The sequence below is a fragment of the Mesoplodon mirus genome, assembly GCF_964341445.2.
Source record: "Mesoplodon mirus genome assembly, chromosome: 13".
Taxonomy (NCBI): Eukaryota; Metazoa; Chordata; class Mammalia; order Artiodactyla; family Ziphiidae; genus Mesoplodon; species Mesoplodon mirus.
The window spans coordinates 7,397,946-7,416,744 of NC_138989.1; the positions used below are offsets into that span (position 1 = coordinate 7,397,946).

Below are 18,799 nucleotides of genomic sequence, written 5' to 3' on the forward strand. Positions count from 1 at the left end.
CCGTGCACAAAGCCCTCCAGGCTCTGACCCTCTCCTTCTCCATCATCTCCTTTCCCTTCTATGCACATATAACCTACACCCTAGTCCTATCTAATTACTACGAGTTCCTAGAAGCACCATAAGCCTCCCTCACTTTCTTCATGTGTCTTAACACCTAGAATTCCCTTCCTCTCCCAGGACTATCTGGAACATTTGCAAGATCTGACATACAATCACCTCCTCCACGAAGTCTTCTCACCCTACTTTAAGGGTCAATATCTCCTTTGAATCCCTTCTCTATTTTGGTCGTATCTTAATTATAGGCCTGATCACACTAAATTCCCATTATGTCTTACATATTTGTCTCCACAGCCTCTAGCACATGAAGTAATGCTTTCAATGAATGAATGAATACATGAATAATTACCTCAACATCTAGTCCAAACTGAATGGCAAAGCTCTCGGCTTCAGCAAATCTGTGTTTGTGAAGTAACCGACTCAATCTGATAAATTGAAAGAAATTTCAGTAAAATTTTTATTAATCAGGGAATTCAAGCTTTTCATCAAGGAGTAAGGCTTAGAAGAACACAAGAGGGCTTCCCTGGTGGTGCAGTGGTCAAGAATCCACCTGCCAATGCAGGGGACACAGGTTCGAGCCCTGGTCCAGGAAGATCCCACGTACCACGGAGCAACTAAGCCCGTGTGCCACAACTACTGAGCCTGCGCTCTACAGCCCGTGCTCCACAACAAGAGAAGCCACTGCAGTGAGAAGCCCGCACACCTCAATGAAGAGTAGCCCCCGCTCTCTGCAACTAGAGAAAGCCTGCGCACAGCAACAAACACCCAGTGCAGCCAAAAATAGATAAATAAAATAAATTATAAAAAAAACAAAACACAAGTAGTTACCTGTTTTCTGGCAAAGCTTCTGTAAGACATCTGAGTACTAAAACAGAGACTGAGTCTTCAGACAGTCTGAGAAAAGTTTTAATATTGACACTTGTCATTTAACATCAGTAAGTAAATTTTAACTATGTTATTATTTAACGACTTATCTGATAAACAAAACAGGACTTACTTTGGATCATTTCTGCAAATTCCTTCCAGAAGGTATATGGTATCCTACAATAGCAAAAACATGTTTAAGATTGAAATATAGAATTAATTCACTTTATAGTTACTAGAGTAACAACTGGTTTAGGCAGAAATTATCCATCAATGGATTCTAAAATTACTGGGAAAAACTGGTGAGGAAAAGGATATTCCCATAGTCTCAAAATAACACCACAGAAATTACTTACTAATTATACAGGGGAAAATGTGCCTTTACAATGGAGAAATCTGGCAGAACTGCTTTAACCAAGTGATCAAATTTAACAGCACTAATAAGAGGACAAGTGGACATGAGTCCTTTAATGTGATGCAGTTAGGACACAGTATCACTTATGCAGGATGCTTGCCAAAAATCTTAGCACGAATCTAATCATGACGAGACACAGATCCAAATAGAGGGACATTCTACCACACAACCGGCTAGGACTCGAAAAATGTCAATGTCCGAAAAGACAAAAACAGACTAGGGAAGTTTTAGAGATTAAAGTAGACTACCATGTGACCATGACAACAAAATTCAATTCGTGATGTTTGATTGAATCCTGGGTCAGGAACAAAAAAAAGTTCTCAAGTAATTGGCACAATTGGTAAAATTTGAATTTGGATGGCATATTTCATAATAGTATTGCATTAATGTTAAATTTTGTGGGCCTAATTCTTAGGAGATACCCGCTGAAATTAGGAGAGGTCATGATGTCTGCAAGTAATTTCCAAATGTTTTGGAAAAATACAATGTGTGTATATAAAAAGAGATAAAACAGGGGCTTCCCTGGTGGCGCAGTGGTTGAGAATCCGCCTACAAATGCAGGGGACACGGGTTCAAGCCCTGGTCCAGGAAGATCCCACATGCTGCAGAGCAACTAAGCCTGTGCGCCACAACTACTGAGCCTGCGCTCTAGAGCCCGTGCGCCACAACTACTGAAGTCCACGTGCCTAGAGCCCGAGCTCTGCAACAAGAGAAGCCAACGCAAGGAGAAGCCCGTGCACGCAGCAAGGAGTACCCCCCGCTCACCGCAAATGGAGAAAGCCCGCCCGCAGCAATGAAGACCCAATGCAGCCGAAAATAAATAAATAAAAATTTAAAAAAAAATCCGCCTGTCAATGCAGGGGACAGGGGATCAACCCCTGGTCTGGAAAGATCCTACATGCCACGAAGCAACTTAGCCCCTGCGCCACAACTATTGAGCCCGTGCTCTAGAGCCCACGAGCCACAACTACTGAAGCCCGTGTGACCTAGAGCCCACTCTGCAACTACTGAAGCCTGCGTGCTCTAGGGCCTGTGTGCTGCAACTACTGAGCCTGAGTGCTACAACTACTGAAGCCCACGTGTCTAGAGCCGTGCTCTGCAACAAGAGAAGCCACCGCAACGAGAAGCCCGTGCACCACAACGAAGAGTAGCCCCTGCTCGCCGCAACTAGAGAAAGCCCGTGCGCAGCAATGAAGACCCAAAGCGGCCAAAAAAAAAAAAAAAGCAAGCAATAACCTCCCCCAAATTAAAAATCATCTGTATTTCCTGTGGAGAGACAAGAAAATTGAATGTGCAATTGACTGATGTTTTTTTTTTGTTGTTTTGTTTTTTTGCGGTATGCGGGCCTCTCACTGTTGTGGCCTCCCGTCGCGGAGTACAGGCTCCGGACGCGCAGGCTCAGTGGCCATGGCTCACGGGCCCAGCCGCTCCACAGCATGTGGGATCTTTCCTGACCGGGACACAAACCCGTGTCCCCTGAATCGGTTTGTGGACTCTCAACCACTGTGCCACCAGGGAAGCCCCTGATGTTTTATTTGATGAATTTCCTTCTTTTTAAATGAAGACTGATCTCCTGTAAATATATTTGAGGACCTCTGATAACAATAAATATGGTTTACCTGAGATCTATCCAGGTATTGCACTAGGTTCCACTCATGCTTAGCTTAGTTATTCTTATTTTTTTTCAATTATAAAAAAATATATTAGTTCAAAATACACATCAACTTACTGTGCTAATTCCTGTTTGGACCAGAGAAGAAACACTAGATACTTCCAAAGAATATAGTATTTCCATCATAGGTAATGAATAGACCATGAGGTTTCTCATCTAAGAAAAATAGGACAGCAATTAATGTCTTAGGTCAATATAAACCTATGAGCACAAGACAGCACTTCACAATCCAGGGCATAGATTAAAACACTTGATACGAAGTTAAGTGCAAAAAATAAGTAAATCTGTTACTGTATTATTTAAATGTTACATAGAAAATTATGTTCTATCCTACCTTTTTTAAATCTGTTAAATGAAAATCCACGTACCTGGAGTCCATTCTACAATTTGTTTTTAAGGCAAATGTAATTCCTCAGTGCCAGAACTCCGTAAGTATCACTATAATAAACATTTTCTTATAGACATTTTTATTCCTGAAATGCTCCAATTAAAATGTGGAGCTGAGATTTATACCTTTTTTTTTTTAATGAGAAAAAAGAGCTTTGCAGGGTTATTTCTGATCTGTCAAGTACCTGTGTGAACTAAGAGCTAATATGCTGTGAGTACTACTTAACAACTAGTACTTTTATGTTAATGCTATTTCTAACACATAATATGGACGAATGTGATATAAATTTTCCAATACCTTCTTATTAGTAGTAGTTGTCAGAGCTACTAACTTGAGATTTGTAATCCCTTGCCTGAAAGAGAAAAGAAGGTTTAAGTGAATCAAAGAAGCCAACTGCTAGACATAAGCTAAGTCAAAGTGATATCCTTGTATAAAAGTTAAAATTAATTCACACAGAAGATACTGAACTTGACTTCTGAATGTTTATGGCCCAGACTCACACTCTTTCTAACACATTCACTTGGAGGTTTTTGTGTTGCCTATTTGTTCTCAATGAATTTGGCTAACAATGAAATGGTCTTTACCCTGTCAGTCTGTTCACAGTGTTATCTGGAATGTAACACATAAGAAATGATCTGAACAGAACCAGGCAAGAAACCTGGTTCTAACAGAAGGGAAATCAATATGAGAGTCATAATGTACCACGTGACTGATGAAGGCGAATCTGCTTCTGTGGTGAGAAGAAAGTCTTCTATGTGAAGGGAGGGCCAGTTCCATATGGGAGTTAGGGTGTAAATATCCCATAAGCTCAGCACGTTCTGCAAAAGAGACATTTCATTGATACGTCCTCTTAACGACTAAAAATTTACATTTTGGAATCTATCTTTTGATATGTAACTGAAATAAAGCACATTACACAAGGTAGTAATCTACCCTGGCTAAAGTCCTTGTCTTTGTTAAGTTCGACAAAATTTCTGTTGTTAAACATAACACCAAGTGAAAATACTTAAGGGGAAGTATCAGAAACATACATTGGTATCAAGAACAAAAAGTAGATTGTCTATCAGCTGGAACTTCTTTGCACCTACAAAAGAGAAAACAAGGTGTGTAAGGACTATGTTTCTGGGTTACATAGAGCCATATTTAAAATAGTAAACTAGGGCCTCCCTGGTGGCGCAGTGGTTGAGAGTCCGCCTGCCGGTGCAGGGGATGCGGGTTCGTGCCCCGGTCTGGGAGGATCCCATATGCCGCGGAGCGGCTGGGCCCGTGAGCCGTGGCCGCTGGGCCTGCGCATCCGGGGCCTGTGCTCCGCAGCGGGAGAGGCCACAGCAGTGAGAGGCCCGCATACCGCAAAAAAAAAAAAAAAAAAAAAAAAAAAAAAAAATAGTAAACTAACATATTTATGGAAAGGCAGAACTACACTTAAAAAAGAAGTTCCCATTCCCATTTATTCCCATTTCTCTACTTTTTTGGAGGATCACTAAAACGTAAAACCTCCCAAAATGAAGAGTAACAATTGCAACATGCTAAGAAGCCAAATACATGGACAATCATCAGACTGAGCTGGCTTGTTTCCAAGGTTTGGTAAAATGGCTCATATGCCAGACTCAGTGTACTGACATGAAAACAACGACTCACAAGTACCAAAAGTAGTTTCATTAACTGATTTTACCTTCAATAATCTCTGCATCAATAACACTCTTAACGGTCATCCCTTTCCTAGAAGAATCTGGCTCCCATTTTGAGAATGCACAATCACCAGTTCCCTATAGAAGTGAAAATAGTATGTCAGTTACAAACTTGGGTCTAGATCTGAATTCTCCTCCAAGTAGAAACATCTAAGTTGTACATGTGACTAATTTCAAAATATACTTATATATTCAAGCCCAGCGAGCTCTTACCATCTAGTTCCTCTCTTAGTTTGTTTTAAACAGAACAGAATGGAAAAAACAGCAAACTCCTGCTGTACACTGTTACCACATGAACATTTAATAAGGAGGAGGCATATTCAGGCAACTCACTCTAGAGATATCAGGTAAGCTTCAAGACCTCCTCCAGCATTACAAGATATAGATATCCTTTGATGAAGTATTTTCATCAAAATAACTACTAATATTTGAAAATGATTCGTAAGTATTCATTTCAAATTATTTGAAACCCTGATGAAATACTGAACTAGATACACAAAGCGGGGGAAAGTGACTGCTTCTTAATATATTATATAAACTTGGCAAGTAAAACTGTTGTAAATGCTGTAACAATATGATTCAATAGAGAATTTTTGCCTGCTCCTTGAATATAATATTAGATGTTTTGTTTGCTGCTGTTGCTTTTGCCTACACTCATAATTGAAAGACATGCTAAATGTCAGGTAGAGGTTAGTGAAAATAAAGATGCAATATTTTTTCCAACACAGAGACTTAGTTTTACCTGTTGAGTTAATTTTATGACCTTCATTTTATAATTTCCCTGTTTCTGTTATACACTACAAATTAATACGTAACTTTACCAAAACTATGTTTTAATGAAGAAACATTTCAGAAAAAAGCCCAAAATTTTATTAAAAAAAAAGGAATTACCCCAATTATCACAGGGATTTCGCTTGCTAAATCACCAGCCACAAGATTGAGACAACCAAGGGTATGACAATTTTCAGTAGAAATAAAACTGGATTTGATTTGTCCTTGTAACTGCAAGATTTAAAAAATAAGAATGTTATATATATGCTCCATAGCCCAAATTCCTTGGAAAGACTGATAAAAAGTCAGTTTAAATCAATAGCTATAAATGTATTTTTTAAAATAGGAATGTTATTAAAATGTTTTCTCATGCTAATTCCCAAAATATCAACCATTAGACAATTATGCAGAAACACTTTCCTAAACTGACATTAAATCTAAGTTTCAAGAAGACAATGTGGTTTTGTCTTCTTACCTTTTTTGCCGTATGGAAGTCTACCTTTTCAATAGCTGCATGAAAAAGAGAAAGTAGGCTAAATTTACACTATAACCTATAAAATACATATGAATCTCCCCTTTTGTGTCAAGGTTAAATTACATACAATCTAGTGAGAGGAACACTGGTCAGAAATTCATAAGGTGCTGGTGACTTTTCAGTTTTGCCCTTGACCAATGAAATAAACTGTGATGACATGTCGTACTCAGGGCACCAGCGAGGCTGCCTTACGGTCCCTACAGTGTCTCTCCACACCTTCCCTTAAAAGGTTCTTCCTAAGATGCTCTTCTCCCTGCTCCAACTCTCCTATTCAAGCTCTGAAGTCCTACCTGTGAAGTCTTCATCACTTGGCACTCCCTTTTGGAAGAGCTGTTTCACTTGTCTGGCTCCTTCATTAAACTATAGAGAACCTTGTATCTTAAATCTCATTGTATCCCCAGAACTTGGCACATTCTTAGCACAGAGTAGATCTTTAAAAAACATTTGTTGAATACATGCCTGGAATCAATTCCTCAATCTCTGCCAGCTCAGAGGGATGTATGGTCCACACCACTCACTTAGCACACACTCTAGATTATTGCCTTGTATTGTTAACACTTACAAAATCATTTCAGTTTCCAGGTTCATTCATTCCATCAAAAAGCATTTATTACTATGCTAGCATAACTCCTGTCTCCCCAACTAAGTTGTAAAGTCCTTGAAGGCTATAAATAAATATTTCTTCAGATTCTGTTGTAGCCCTGACTGTGGAGAATAAGTATATTACAAATACTTTAAAGTATACCCAATATCATAGAATGTAGTTAAACTAAAATATTCTTAAAGAGTCTATGTTAAAATTTACCTGGAAAACTAATAAGAAATATTGCTGCAAATCAGTAATAAGAAAATAATACATTACTTACCTTGTTGAATTTTTACAAGCTGAAGGTTTGTAATACAAAAAAATCCATTGTTTGTAAGAAGCAGCATATAATAGGTACCTATTAAAATAAAATCAAGCCAGCTTCTTTAAAAGGCACATGATATAAAATTTAAACCAGGGTCTGAATCTAGCTTAAAAGTATGTCCATTTGCTCATTTAAAGTCTAATAATAAAATAACACAGTAACAATACAAAGCTTATTTACAAAGAATTGGTAACTTATTTGCAAAAACAATGTTAACTTCTTTGAAACTTCTATAAACCAAATTTCATTTGCCAGAAAAAAAGAAACTCATATATCAAAATAAATTAAGGTCCAGTTAACATTTGTTAAAAAGAAATATGATAAATACACTGAAACCCATAAGAACATATTAAAAGAATTTTATGTCTCCCTGATAATCTATAGAACTCTCAAAACTGTAAAAAGTTTAGGATATTATACTTAAGAAGAGTACATTTAAGCCTCTGAAAAGAGCTAAAATCAAAAACTTGTTTTTTAAAATAATATTAATTGCATCCCTAGAAAGTTTTAACATTGTGTAGGTAGCACCAATTAATTTACATAATATATTAACTATAAATGTGATTTTTTGACTGGGTATTAATAAGACATTAAAAAAGAAATTAAAAACACTTACCTTCATTTGAACTATCTTTCTCAATGACAAGATTCCGGTAAGTACACTGATTTTCATCATTAGCTTTCTGAACAAAAGCCTAATTGCAAATTAATTTCAAATGATAAGATTAAACCCAGAAAATTACAGTCAAGGAATATATTCTCTAAACTCTAGGGATATCAATTACCATTAGCAATAATTCTGCCTATATTCCAAACATTTTAGTTTTCAAATGGAAAACTATTTACAAGCTTCCTCCAAAAATGTTTATTTTCAATACAAAACTGTTTTGGACAAGTATACTATCTTCAAACCATACTTTTTCAATTTTGCATTTATTTCATATGCTTTGTGGATGAAAAATGTTGCCTGCCATATTAGCAAACAAAGGATGCTGCGACCATCAAGCCAAGAGGGAACTCAGAATGGAGATAAACAGGCTGCCCACTGTCAAGCCATCAGCCATTGCAGCAACTCCCAACTGTGCATCCTGAGGGGACTCAGGATGGAAAAGCACAGGATACTGGCCCTAGACAGCAAAGGTGTATATCAAAGGAATAATTTCAATGAGCCCAGACTCTTGCATCTTCCATACATAGAAAACGCTAAATTTATTAACCTGATATACCTGGTTTTCTTTAACAGTAATCTTTTGATGTTCCGACTACCTGGTCTACCTTGCAAAACTCCTATGTATCCTGGCTCCTCCCTCACCTCTTCAGAGCCGTCTCTCAGAGCATCTGAGAGGCTGCCTCCTGGGCTTGAAGTTCTCAGAAAGTCCGCCCAATAAAACATAATTCTCAACTTTTAGGTTGTGCACTTTTTTTTCAGACAGTTTCTAAGGTATGATTCTTAAATTCAATGTAAAGAAACATTATTCTTTTACTTTAGGCCACAAATCAAGTAATGCTTTGCTAGAGTTTTAGCTATCTAAAAGATAATTTAGAATTTAGATAATGAAGATGAAAAACATAACAGGGTCTTACATTGGTGAGTAATGTTTGCTTTGATGTTACATGAATAAGATGTAAGTTGCCACTTCTCTCCCCAACCAGAAGAAACTTTCCTTCTTGACATAGGCCAACCACATCCACTTCAGTATCTGAAAATTTCAAGTCAAAGTTACAAGCTTCCTCAGAAAATGTTTATTTTCAACACAAAATATTACAAATTTTGTTATTAAAAGTCAACTCTTTTAAGCTTCTTTTAAATATTTCATGAAAGTAGTGACTAACGTAAAAACGAATGCTACGGACTCTTTGTCAACAAATATTTGCTGAGCACTGAGTATATGCTAAGCACTGTTCTAGGTCTTTTGCATATATCTGAGAATAATAACAAGAGTCCCACCTTCATAGAGCTCAAATTCTAAGGCAGAAATAGATGATAAACAGTCAGCATAGTAATCAAATTGTATGACATACACAAAGGTGATAAATTCTCTGGAAAAAAGAAAAAGTAGAGCAGGGAAAGAGAACTCAGAAGAGCTATGCAGTATTAAGTGGAGTGCTCAGGAGAGCCCCCTTTGATAAGGTGAGATTTGAACAAAGACTTGAAGGAGGTGAGGAAGTTATTGTTTGCACACAGCAAGAAGGCCAGGGGGAATGACATGGAGACCGAGAGGGTAAGACTCAGAGATAAAAGCAGTAACATATTAATTGCTTAAAACTAAAATTATTCAGCAGATATTTTATAAAGATATAAAATATCTTTATACAAAGGTATTATATGTAGGGACTTCCCTGGTGGCACAGTGGTTAAGAATCCGCCTGCCAATGCAGGGGACACGGGTTCGAGCCCTGGTCCGGGAAGATCCCACATGCCGCGGAGCAACTAAGCCCATGCGCCACAACTACTGAGCCTGTGCCCTACAGCCCATGAGCCACAACTACTGAGCCCGCGTGCCACAACTACTGAAGCCCACGTGCCTAGAACCCGTGCTCCACAACAAGAGAAGCCACTGCAATGAGAAGCCTGAGCACCGCAACGCAGAGTAGCCCCACTCGCTGCAACTAGAGAAAGCCCACGCACAGCAACAAAGACCCAACGCAGCCATACATAAATAAATAAATAAACAAACAAATTTATTTCAAAAAAGTATTATATGTAAACACAGCATCACTTTTCATTGGTGAAACTGTGAATCTTGGGGACCCATCAGGGTAGATGCGTTAATATTCCACAAAATATGGTTTTCTCTCCTGCAAACTGTTATCAAGATTTTGTTCTTATGTGCATGCCTTCTAATTCCTTTTCATCTACGTTCTTTTTAAAAATAATTAATTAATTAATTTTCAGCTGTTCTTACGCAAACACTCCAATAACCATCTTTCTCTCAAAATTTCATAATACTATCACCTATTTTCCAGCATAATCACTGACTTGTCTGTCCCTTAATTTACTCTGAAGTCCATATTTGCATATACACACTTAAAGCCCTCTAACTCAGTAAAGAATTAATTCATAAGTACTTTTAAAAAACTTTTTATAGTGCTAAAAGTATTCAAATTATCTGTTGATGGTATTGAAATTATGTACAAGATTCAGGAACTTAAACATAATTGGGCTCAACTGTTTTCTACAGTATTCTAACACAAAAACCACGTAAATAAATTGTTGCTTTCCATGTATGTTTTTCCTTAGACTTATTGAGAGAAGGGATCATCTCAGTACCTGTTCTGTCTGGTACTCAGCACAAGGCACTCAAGATTAATTTCTTGAAATTAGTGTAATTTCAAGTCATAAATAATGGAGTAAAGAAAAGGCAATACTGTAGAAATTAGTAGCAAGATATAGTTGACTTCCAATTTATTTTACTGCATTACATTAGACTTACCAAATATAAGATGCAATTGAAGCAATCTACAAATACTGTCCAACAGTATCACTGATTGGTCTGCTACAATAATAAACCCATCACTTAAGCTGCATGCTTGTAGTTTTGGATTTAATGAGGCCTGTGGGAGGGAAAAGCAGGACTAAAATAAAACATTTTTATACATGTTTAACAATACCTATCAATAGTATCACCATAGTCACAATCACCCAAGTTTAAAACTTCATTTGAGGGGCTTCCCTGGTGGCACAGTGGTTGAGAGTCCGCCTGCCGATGCAGGGGACACGGGTTCGTGCCCCGGTCCGGGAGGATCCCACATGCCGTGGAGCGGCTGGGCCCGTGAGCCATGGCCGCTGAGCCTGCGCGTCCAGAGCCTGTGCTGCACAACAGGAGAGGTCACAACAGTGAGAGGCCCGCATACCGCCAAAAAAAAAAAAAAAAACTTCATTTGATAGGCCTTCTTTCTTTAGCCCATATATCTAATTAGTCAAGCTTTTCTTTGTATGATATATCTTGAATCCGTTCAGAGCCTAGAACAAGGAAATAGTCCAGGGTTGCTAGAACAGGGCAAAGGATTCGAAAGTACAAGTCTTTGTTTCCTAAGGGCCGAGCTTATGTCTGGAGAAGCCAGCAGGCATTAACATAAATGAATGAACCAATACTGGCATAAAGTCTCAGGGTCTGGGAAACAACAGGGAGGGGGACTGTGAACTGGAGGACACGAGGCCCCACAGAGTCAGCCAGATGAATGCCCTGTGGAAATGCGATCCTGGCATGGCCACAGCTTCCAATTTACCAAGAAAATCTGGATCTTTATGTGAAATATTCTAATTTTTAAATATTGGCAACTAAGTTAACATTTTAAAAAACACAATGCAAGCCAAATATGAGTCTCCTGTTTGTAGCTTCTATTGATTAGAGCTTCCCACACATAATCTTTTTTTTTTAATTAATTAATTTATTTATTTTTAGTTGCACTGGGTCTTTGTTGCTGTGCGCGGATTTTCTCTAGTTGTGGTGAGCGGCGGCTGCTCTTTGTTGTGGTGCGCAGGCTTCTTATTGCGGTGGCCTCTCTTGTTGTGAAGCACGGGCTCTAGGTACGTGGGCTTCAGTAGTTGTGGCGCACGGGCTCAGTAGTTGTGGCTTGCGGGCTCCAGAGCACAGGTTCAGCGGTTGTGGTGCACAGGCTTAGTTGCTCCACGACATGTGGGATCTTCCTGGACCAGGGCTTGAACCCGTGTCCCCTGCATTGGCAGGTGGGTGCCTAACCACTGTGCCACCATGGAAGCCCTCCACACACAATCTTGAAGCAGTTGGATAGCTCAGTAGTTGAGAATGTTGTCACTTACTAGCTGAGTAATCTCAAGCAAATGCCTCAACTGACTCTCTGGTAAAGCTGGAATAATAATAATAATAATAATGCCTACAACGCTGGCTGGTGTGGAGATTCAATGAATTAATTCATGTAAAGGGCTTAGAAGGGAACCTTGCCTGTAGCATATGCTGGGATAAATGTTAATTACTCTTAATCTTCTCTGACAAACTAAGCCAATCAGCTCATTTTATACCTGTTTCAATGGTCACCTTCTGCAGGTGTAACTTTTGAAAACTACATTCTGGTCCCTGTTATACTCTTTTTTTTTAAAAAATAAATTTTATTTATTTATTTATTTATTTTTGGCTACATTGGGTCTTCATTGCTGCGTGCAGGCTTTCTCTAGTTGCGGCGAGCAGGGGCTACTCTTTGTTGTGGTGCGCAAGCTTCTCACTGAGGTGACTTCTCTTGTTGCAGAGCAAGGGCTCTAGGTGTGCGGGCTTCTATAGTTGTGGCATGCAGGCTCAGCAGTTGTGGCTCGCGGGCTCTAGAGCGCAGGCTCAGTAGTTGTGGCACACGAGTTTAGTTGCTTCGCAGCATTTGGGATCTTCCCGGACCAGGGCTCGAACCCGTGTCCCCTGCATTGGCAGGCGGATTCTTAACCACTGCGCGACCAGGGAAGTCCTGATCCCGCTTATACTCTTAACTTGCTTCTTCAACTAGTGAAAAGTTACACCAAAGTGTCGCAAAGAAGAAACGGTGCTACACGTCCTAGGGGTCTACCCAGGCTGTTTTCTCTGCCTGGACTGCTCTTCCCCCTCTTCTTTTTAAGACTTTTTTGGGCCGTGCCGGGAGGCTTGTGGGATTTTAATTTCCCAACCGAGGATTAAACCTGGGCCCTTGGCAGTGAGAGTGCAGAGCCCTCACCACTGGACCACCAGGGAATTCCCAAGACTTTAATTTCTAAGAGCACCTTTACATTCATAGCAAAATTGTAAGGGAACTATAGAGATGTCCTACATAGCCCCGTGTTCCACACATGCATAGCCTCCCACATTGTCAATGTTCCTCACCAGACGATACATTTGTTGCAACTGATGAACATACATTGACACATTATAATCACCCAAAGTCCACGGTTTACATTACAGTTCACTCTTGGTGTTGTACATTCTGTGGTACACACATCTAGCATTATGGTCTCATACAGAATATTTTCTCTACCCGAAAATCCTCTGTGCTCTGCCTAGCCAACCTCCCCTCCAACCCCCAAACCCTGGCAACCGCTAATCTTTTTTTCACTGTCTTTTCATTTTCCAGAATGTTACAGAGTTGGAATCGAACGGTATGTCACCTTTTCAGGTTGTTTACTCCTTGTGTGAGTTTTAGCAGAGTGTGATTTTCAAGGACTTGGTCCAGTTCATTAGGTTATCAAATTCGTGGGCATAGAGATGGTCATAATATTCCTTGATTATCCTTTTAATGTCCACAGAATCTGTGGTGATGCCCCCTCTTTCATTCCTGATATTAGTAATTTGTGTCTTCCTTCTTTTTTCTTAGCTATCCTGGCTGGTGGCTTATAGATTTTATTCATGTTTTCGAAGAACCAGCTTTTGGTTTCATTGATTTTCTCCACTGATTTCTTATTTTCAATTTCATTAATTTTTGCTCTCCTGTTACTTTTCTTTCTTTTAAAAAATATTTTATTTATTTATTTATTTGGCTGCACTGGGTCTTAGTTGCGGCATGTTGGATCTAGTCCCCCGACCAGGCATCGAACCCGTGCCCCCTGAATTGGAAGCATGGAGTCTTAACCACTGGGCCACCAGGGAAGTCCATCTTCTTTTTCTAGTTTCCTAACTTGAAACTTAGATTATTGATTTTAGATCATTCTTTTTTTCTAATACATGCATTCAATTTCCCTCTAAGCACTACTTTTGCTGCATTCCACATATTTTGGTAAGCTGTGCTTTCATTTTCCCTTTTTTTTTCTTAAGGCCCAAGTCAGGTGCTAGTTTATGAAATGCTCCTTAAATTGTCCCAACCCACAGTGAGCTCTCCATCCTCTGAATTCCTACTGCATTTACTGTCTGTACCATTCATTTGGTAGTTCTCATATACTGACTTGCACATCTAGATAGATATCTTTTATTGCTTGTGTCCTGTCTGCCTAACTTTAAGGAAAGATCCTAAAAAGAAGAGATACTGTTACCTTACCAAGGGCCTAGCATGGGTTGCGAACATAGCATTTGCTGCAAGTAATGCCCCAAGCTAATAACAAATGGAGTTTTAGTTGTTAACTGAATTCAAAGCTCAATACACACTATTATTTTTCAACAGGAGCCCTCAGAGATCAAGTGGCCGGGGCCACTTCCATCTTTTAAGGCTGCTGGTAATATTAAAAAAATAAAGAAATACCACTTTCTCATTACAGAACTTATGGTATTCTTTACACTTTTGCCTTAACAAATAAACAATTTAATGCCAAAGAACACAATTTATCTGTATTACTCATAAAAATTATAAATCCTGTGACTTTTAAATGCCACAAAGCAGTAAAGGCTGACAACAGGATACAAGCTGAATGAAGAATGATTTTTTTAAAAATCCCTATTGGCCAGTGTCTCTGAATGCTCATTTGAAGAAAAGTCAAAAGCCTACATTTGAGGTCATTTGTGAATAAGGTTCCCCAGAGGAGGCCCTGCCTTTCTAGCCCTAGAAAATACAAATCTTGTCTGGTCTCTTCTCCTTTCTTTTACACTTTTTTTTCTTTCTTTTTTTTTTTTTGTGTGTGAAACGCAGGTCTCTCACTGTTGTGGCCTCTCCTGTTGCGGAGCACAGGCTCTGGACGTGCAGGCTCAGCGGCCATGGCTCACGGGCCCAGCCACTCCGCGGCATGTGGGATCTTCCTGGACCGGGACACGAACCTGTGTCCCCTGCATCGGCAGGCGGACTCCCAACCACTGCACCACCAGGGAAGCCCTACACTTTTTTTTCTTAATTAGAGAATTAAACATTACATTAACTTACTATGGGAAGTAGAGGAATCCTGGGCTATAATACTGTGAGAGAAGATCATTTGCACTTTCTCTAAAAGAAACTTTTGTTTACCATGATCATCAAAATTTTATCAAAAGCAAATAACTGAGAAAGCGAATCAAAGATAAAAAACTAAGAGCAGGGCTTCCCTGGTGGCGCAGTGGTTGAGAGTCCGCCTGCCGATGCAGGGGACCAGGGTTCGTGCCCTGGTCCGGGGAGATCCCACATGCCGCGGAGCGGCTGGGCCCGTGAGCCATGGCCGCTGAGCCTGCGCGTCTGGAGCCTGTGCTCCGCAACGGGAGAGGCCACAACAGTGAGAGGCCCCCGTACCGCAAAAAACAAACAAACAAACAAAACCTAAGAGCAATATTTTCCATAAAAGGCAGAGAATAAGGTTTCAAGCCTGGTGTGAGAATGGTGGAATAGTGTTATTAAAAGAAGAAAGTTAAAATATAGAAAGAAATTCATGGAAAGGATAATCTCAACCTCAGTAGAGTGCTTAACTCAGGGGTGGAGTGTGAGAAGAGCCTGGGATCAGGAGCGGGCTCCAGGGGCTTGCTTCAGTTCTATTGGTAATGTTTTACTCCCTAAGCTGGTGGTGGATATTCTTTGTATCATTTTATATACATCTGTATGTCTAAAATGTCAAGAGGAGCTATGAAAAATTCAGGTTTGGAATACTGACCATAACGTGATGCAGGGGGAATTCAGATGGAAATTTCCTGTGATCTGATACTGAACTTTTGATTCCCTGAGAAAGGACTATACTCATTTATAAAACATTTACCACATGGCTACTAGTCTTACTAAACACTCGGTAAAAATTTTGTGAATGAAAACAGCGTCATAACCATTACCTTTTCGGAGGAGATCTTCGCTAGTAAATCTACTTGATATAAAGCAGTTCCATGTTCTTTTCTTGAACCAACACTTAGGTACCCACTTCCTGTATCATCATTTGTTAGCAGCTCAATATCATTCCACATGTTTCTGAGATTGTTTTCCTGAGACAGGAACCACTGCCTTCCCTGTGACAACATGTAAAATTAGGCCAAATTTTATTGTTGTATAGACTCCAGTTCCTTGGGAAATGAAAATGCTTTATCACCCCCCCCCACCAAATATACATATATACACACACACATCAATAAGTAAAGACTTCTCTGTCTTTATGTGATTTCTGTGGTCACTAGACACTTTGGATCAATAAGATACATGGAACTAGAGCTATGGTTATCCCTAGAAAAGAACATATTGATTTAGGGACACAAGGAAACAATTCCAATCTTACCAATCTGTCCTAGAGCTTCTAGTATTTTGTGTGCCTAGCTGAAATTATAACAAGTTTTCATTTGGAAGAAACATTTAACCAATATAGCAATAAATAGTGAAGGCTCTGAAGTCAGACTGTCTGGGATATCCTAGAATGGTAAGGTTCCAGATGAACTTAAAAAAAAAAAGTCCATTCATGTTTCCAGTATTGTTATACAATAAATGAAAATGTTAAGGAGAGGAAGAAAAAATTGCATTAGGTTTCTGACTGGACCAAAGAGTATATTTGTAACCTTTCGAGTCACTTAACTATCTCATCAGCAAGGACTTATATATAACTCATTTCATTGGATATGGGTGGGCATAGAATACTAAAATGGAAAACAATCCTTGGATCAAGACTAGTGGGGAACAATACCAAATAATTATAGTTGTTTTGGTAAGTGCTCGCAGAAATATGTTTTTAAATCTTTGGAAGGTACAGTACAGGGAAGAAATGATTTTTGACCTGGTGTTCTTTCACATTTACTAAGCTGCTGTCCTTAAGCAAGTAACTTAACCTTTCTGTTTGTCAATTCTCATCTATAAAATAGGAATACAGTTGTATGTAGCTGGGAAGGTCACTATGAGTTTCAAACATTCACAAAACAATGCTTCGTTCGTGGCAAGCACTCAATTTAAGTGTTATCTAATTCATTACTGTTATTCATGGAAGCAGGCAACATTTGGGTTAGAAATTTAAGGTCACAGGAGCTTTTTAAATATAGGAAAAGAGTTCTTACTAGGAGTGTAAGCAAGGGCACAAAAACAAAGTATGTTAGAACACACGATTTTAGTGGCTGTGTTTGGGTGGGAGTTGGGAGGAGATTAAGACAGGTTGGAGGGCTTCCCTGGTGGCGCAGTGGTTAAGAGTCTGCCTGCCGATGCAGGGGACACGGGTTCATGCCCCGGTCTGGGAAGATCCCACATGCAGCGGACAGGCTAGGCCCGTGAGCCATGGCCGCTGAGCCTGCGTGTCCGGAGCTTGTGCTCCGCAACGGGAGAGGCCACAACAGTGAGAGGCCCGCGTACCGCAAAAAAAAAAAAAAGAAAAAAAAAAAAGACAGATTGGAGTGAATACTTTTATGGGTCTCAGAGCCCCATATCTGTAAAAATAGAGAAATATCATCAGCCTCCCAGGTCTGTCAAACTCACTCATTTGACAAACGTTTATTGAATGCCTACTACGTGTCAGGCACTGTTCTAGGAGCTGGGAATACAGCTGTGAAGAAGACAGTAAAGGTCCTGTCATTATGAAACTTATATTCTCGTACGAAGGATAGACAAAAATAAAATAAAGGCGGTATTGAGTAGGCAAGATAGTTTGAATGCATCACTCATTTAATCTGCACAGCAACCCATTTTACAGCTGAGAAACATGAGTCAGGGACTAAGTAAACAGCCAAGGTCACCTAAAGCGAGTTAATGATGTAGCTAGACAAGACTCAAATTTATGCCAGTTATTAACTGTTATACTGCCTCCCTACGAAAAAATAAGTAAACGCAGAATTAAAAATACTCAAATAACTCAAATGAATGGGGGCCGGGAGGGGCGCATAAGAGAGACCTGTTTGGGAAGGGAAAGAGATGACATCTGAGCTGAGACCCGAATATCAAGAAGCCGACTATGTAAAGCTCGGGGGGACAAAGATGCAGGCCGAGTACCAAAGGCTCAGAGGGTGGAATGAGTTTGGGGCGGCTGCCCGGCCACAGCAAGAATGGAAAAGTGCAGGCGCTAAACGAACAGGTGGAGCCAATGAATCCTTGATTACAAGATTGAGCTTCATCCTCAGGGCTAGGGAGGGGAAGATACTAAGCAGACCAGTGACATGACGTGATTAACGATTTGAGATTCCTCTGGGTGCCGGGTGAACAGATTAACGAATTAAACGAAATGAAACAGTTTCAGTTAGGCCTCCACGCGTAAATGCTCTCAGCTGGACACCGGGGCCAGCAAGAACCGACTCCAAGCTCTCTCCCGCCAGCGTCTTGAGGGGAAAACACATTGAACTGAGCTGAGGCCTCTGCTACTTCGACCTGAATCCACCCCCAGCTCCCTACAGCAGCGCGGCTCACCCTCCTCACCTGTAATTGAAGAAACTAAAGAGGAGCACTCAAGTTTATCGTACCCTCCCCTTCCGAGCTCCAACAGACGTTCCTAGTCTCTTTAGGGTCCATGCCACAAATTTAAATTGGCGGGAGAACACCAAGCCCAACCCCTTTTACGGCGGCCAGTGGAGGCCAAGATTGCTTTAGAATCGAAATAGGAAGTCGCCCCACCCTAAATTCCACCCATTCCGATATCCGAGCTGCGCATTCTAGGGTGTGTTCTAGGCCCCGCCCCCCTCCCCGGCCTCACAACCCCCCTTCAAAAGAACAACCAATCACCGTCGATCCGC

The 18,799-nt window shown here is 40.1% G+C and overlaps 1 protein-coding gene across 1 annotated transcript in view; it reads right to left on the bottom strand.

Annotated features, from left to right (window-relative positions):
• Positions 1 to 18,574, bottom strand: part of KNTC1 (kinetochore associated 1) — a 72,088-nt gene extending 53,514 nt beyond the window's left edge. The window contains exons 1-16 of the mRNA XM_082640275.1: positions 18,486 to 18,574; positions 15,947 to 16,117; positions 10,736 to 10,856; positions 8,886 to 9,001; positions 7,918 to 7,996; positions 7,257 to 7,334; positions 6,331 to 6,365; positions 5,976 to 6,086; positions 5,069 to 5,162; positions 4,428 to 4,480; positions 4,099 to 4,214; positions 3,694 to 3,748; positions 3,066 to 3,164; positions 1,055 to 1,098; positions 886 to 951; positions 407 to 482 (exon numbers count right to left, since the gene is read on the bottom strand). Of these exons, the coding sequence (XP_082496401.1) occupies positions 407 to 482; positions 886 to 951; positions 1,055 to 1,098; positions 3,066 to 3,164; positions 3,694 to 3,748; positions 4,099 to 4,214; positions 4,428 to 4,480; positions 5,069 to 5,162; positions 5,976 to 6,086; positions 6,331 to 6,365; positions 7,257 to 7,334; positions 7,918 to 7,996; positions 8,886 to 9,001; positions 10,736 to 10,856; positions 15,947 to 16,075 (1,272 nt within the window). The 5' untranslated portion in view covers positions 16,076 to 16,117; positions 18,486 to 18,574. The remainder of the gene's footprint in view (positions 1 to 406; positions 483 to 885; positions 952 to 1,054; positions 1,099 to 3,065; positions 3,165 to 3,693; positions 3,749 to 4,098; positions 4,215 to 4,427; positions 4,481 to 5,068; positions 5,163 to 5,975; positions 6,087 to 6,330; positions 6,366 to 7,256; positions 7,335 to 7,917; positions 7,997 to 8,885; positions 9,002 to 10,735; positions 10,857 to 15,946; positions 16,118 to 18,485) is intronic.
• Between the last annotated feature and the right edge of the window lie 225 nt (positions 18,575 to 18,799).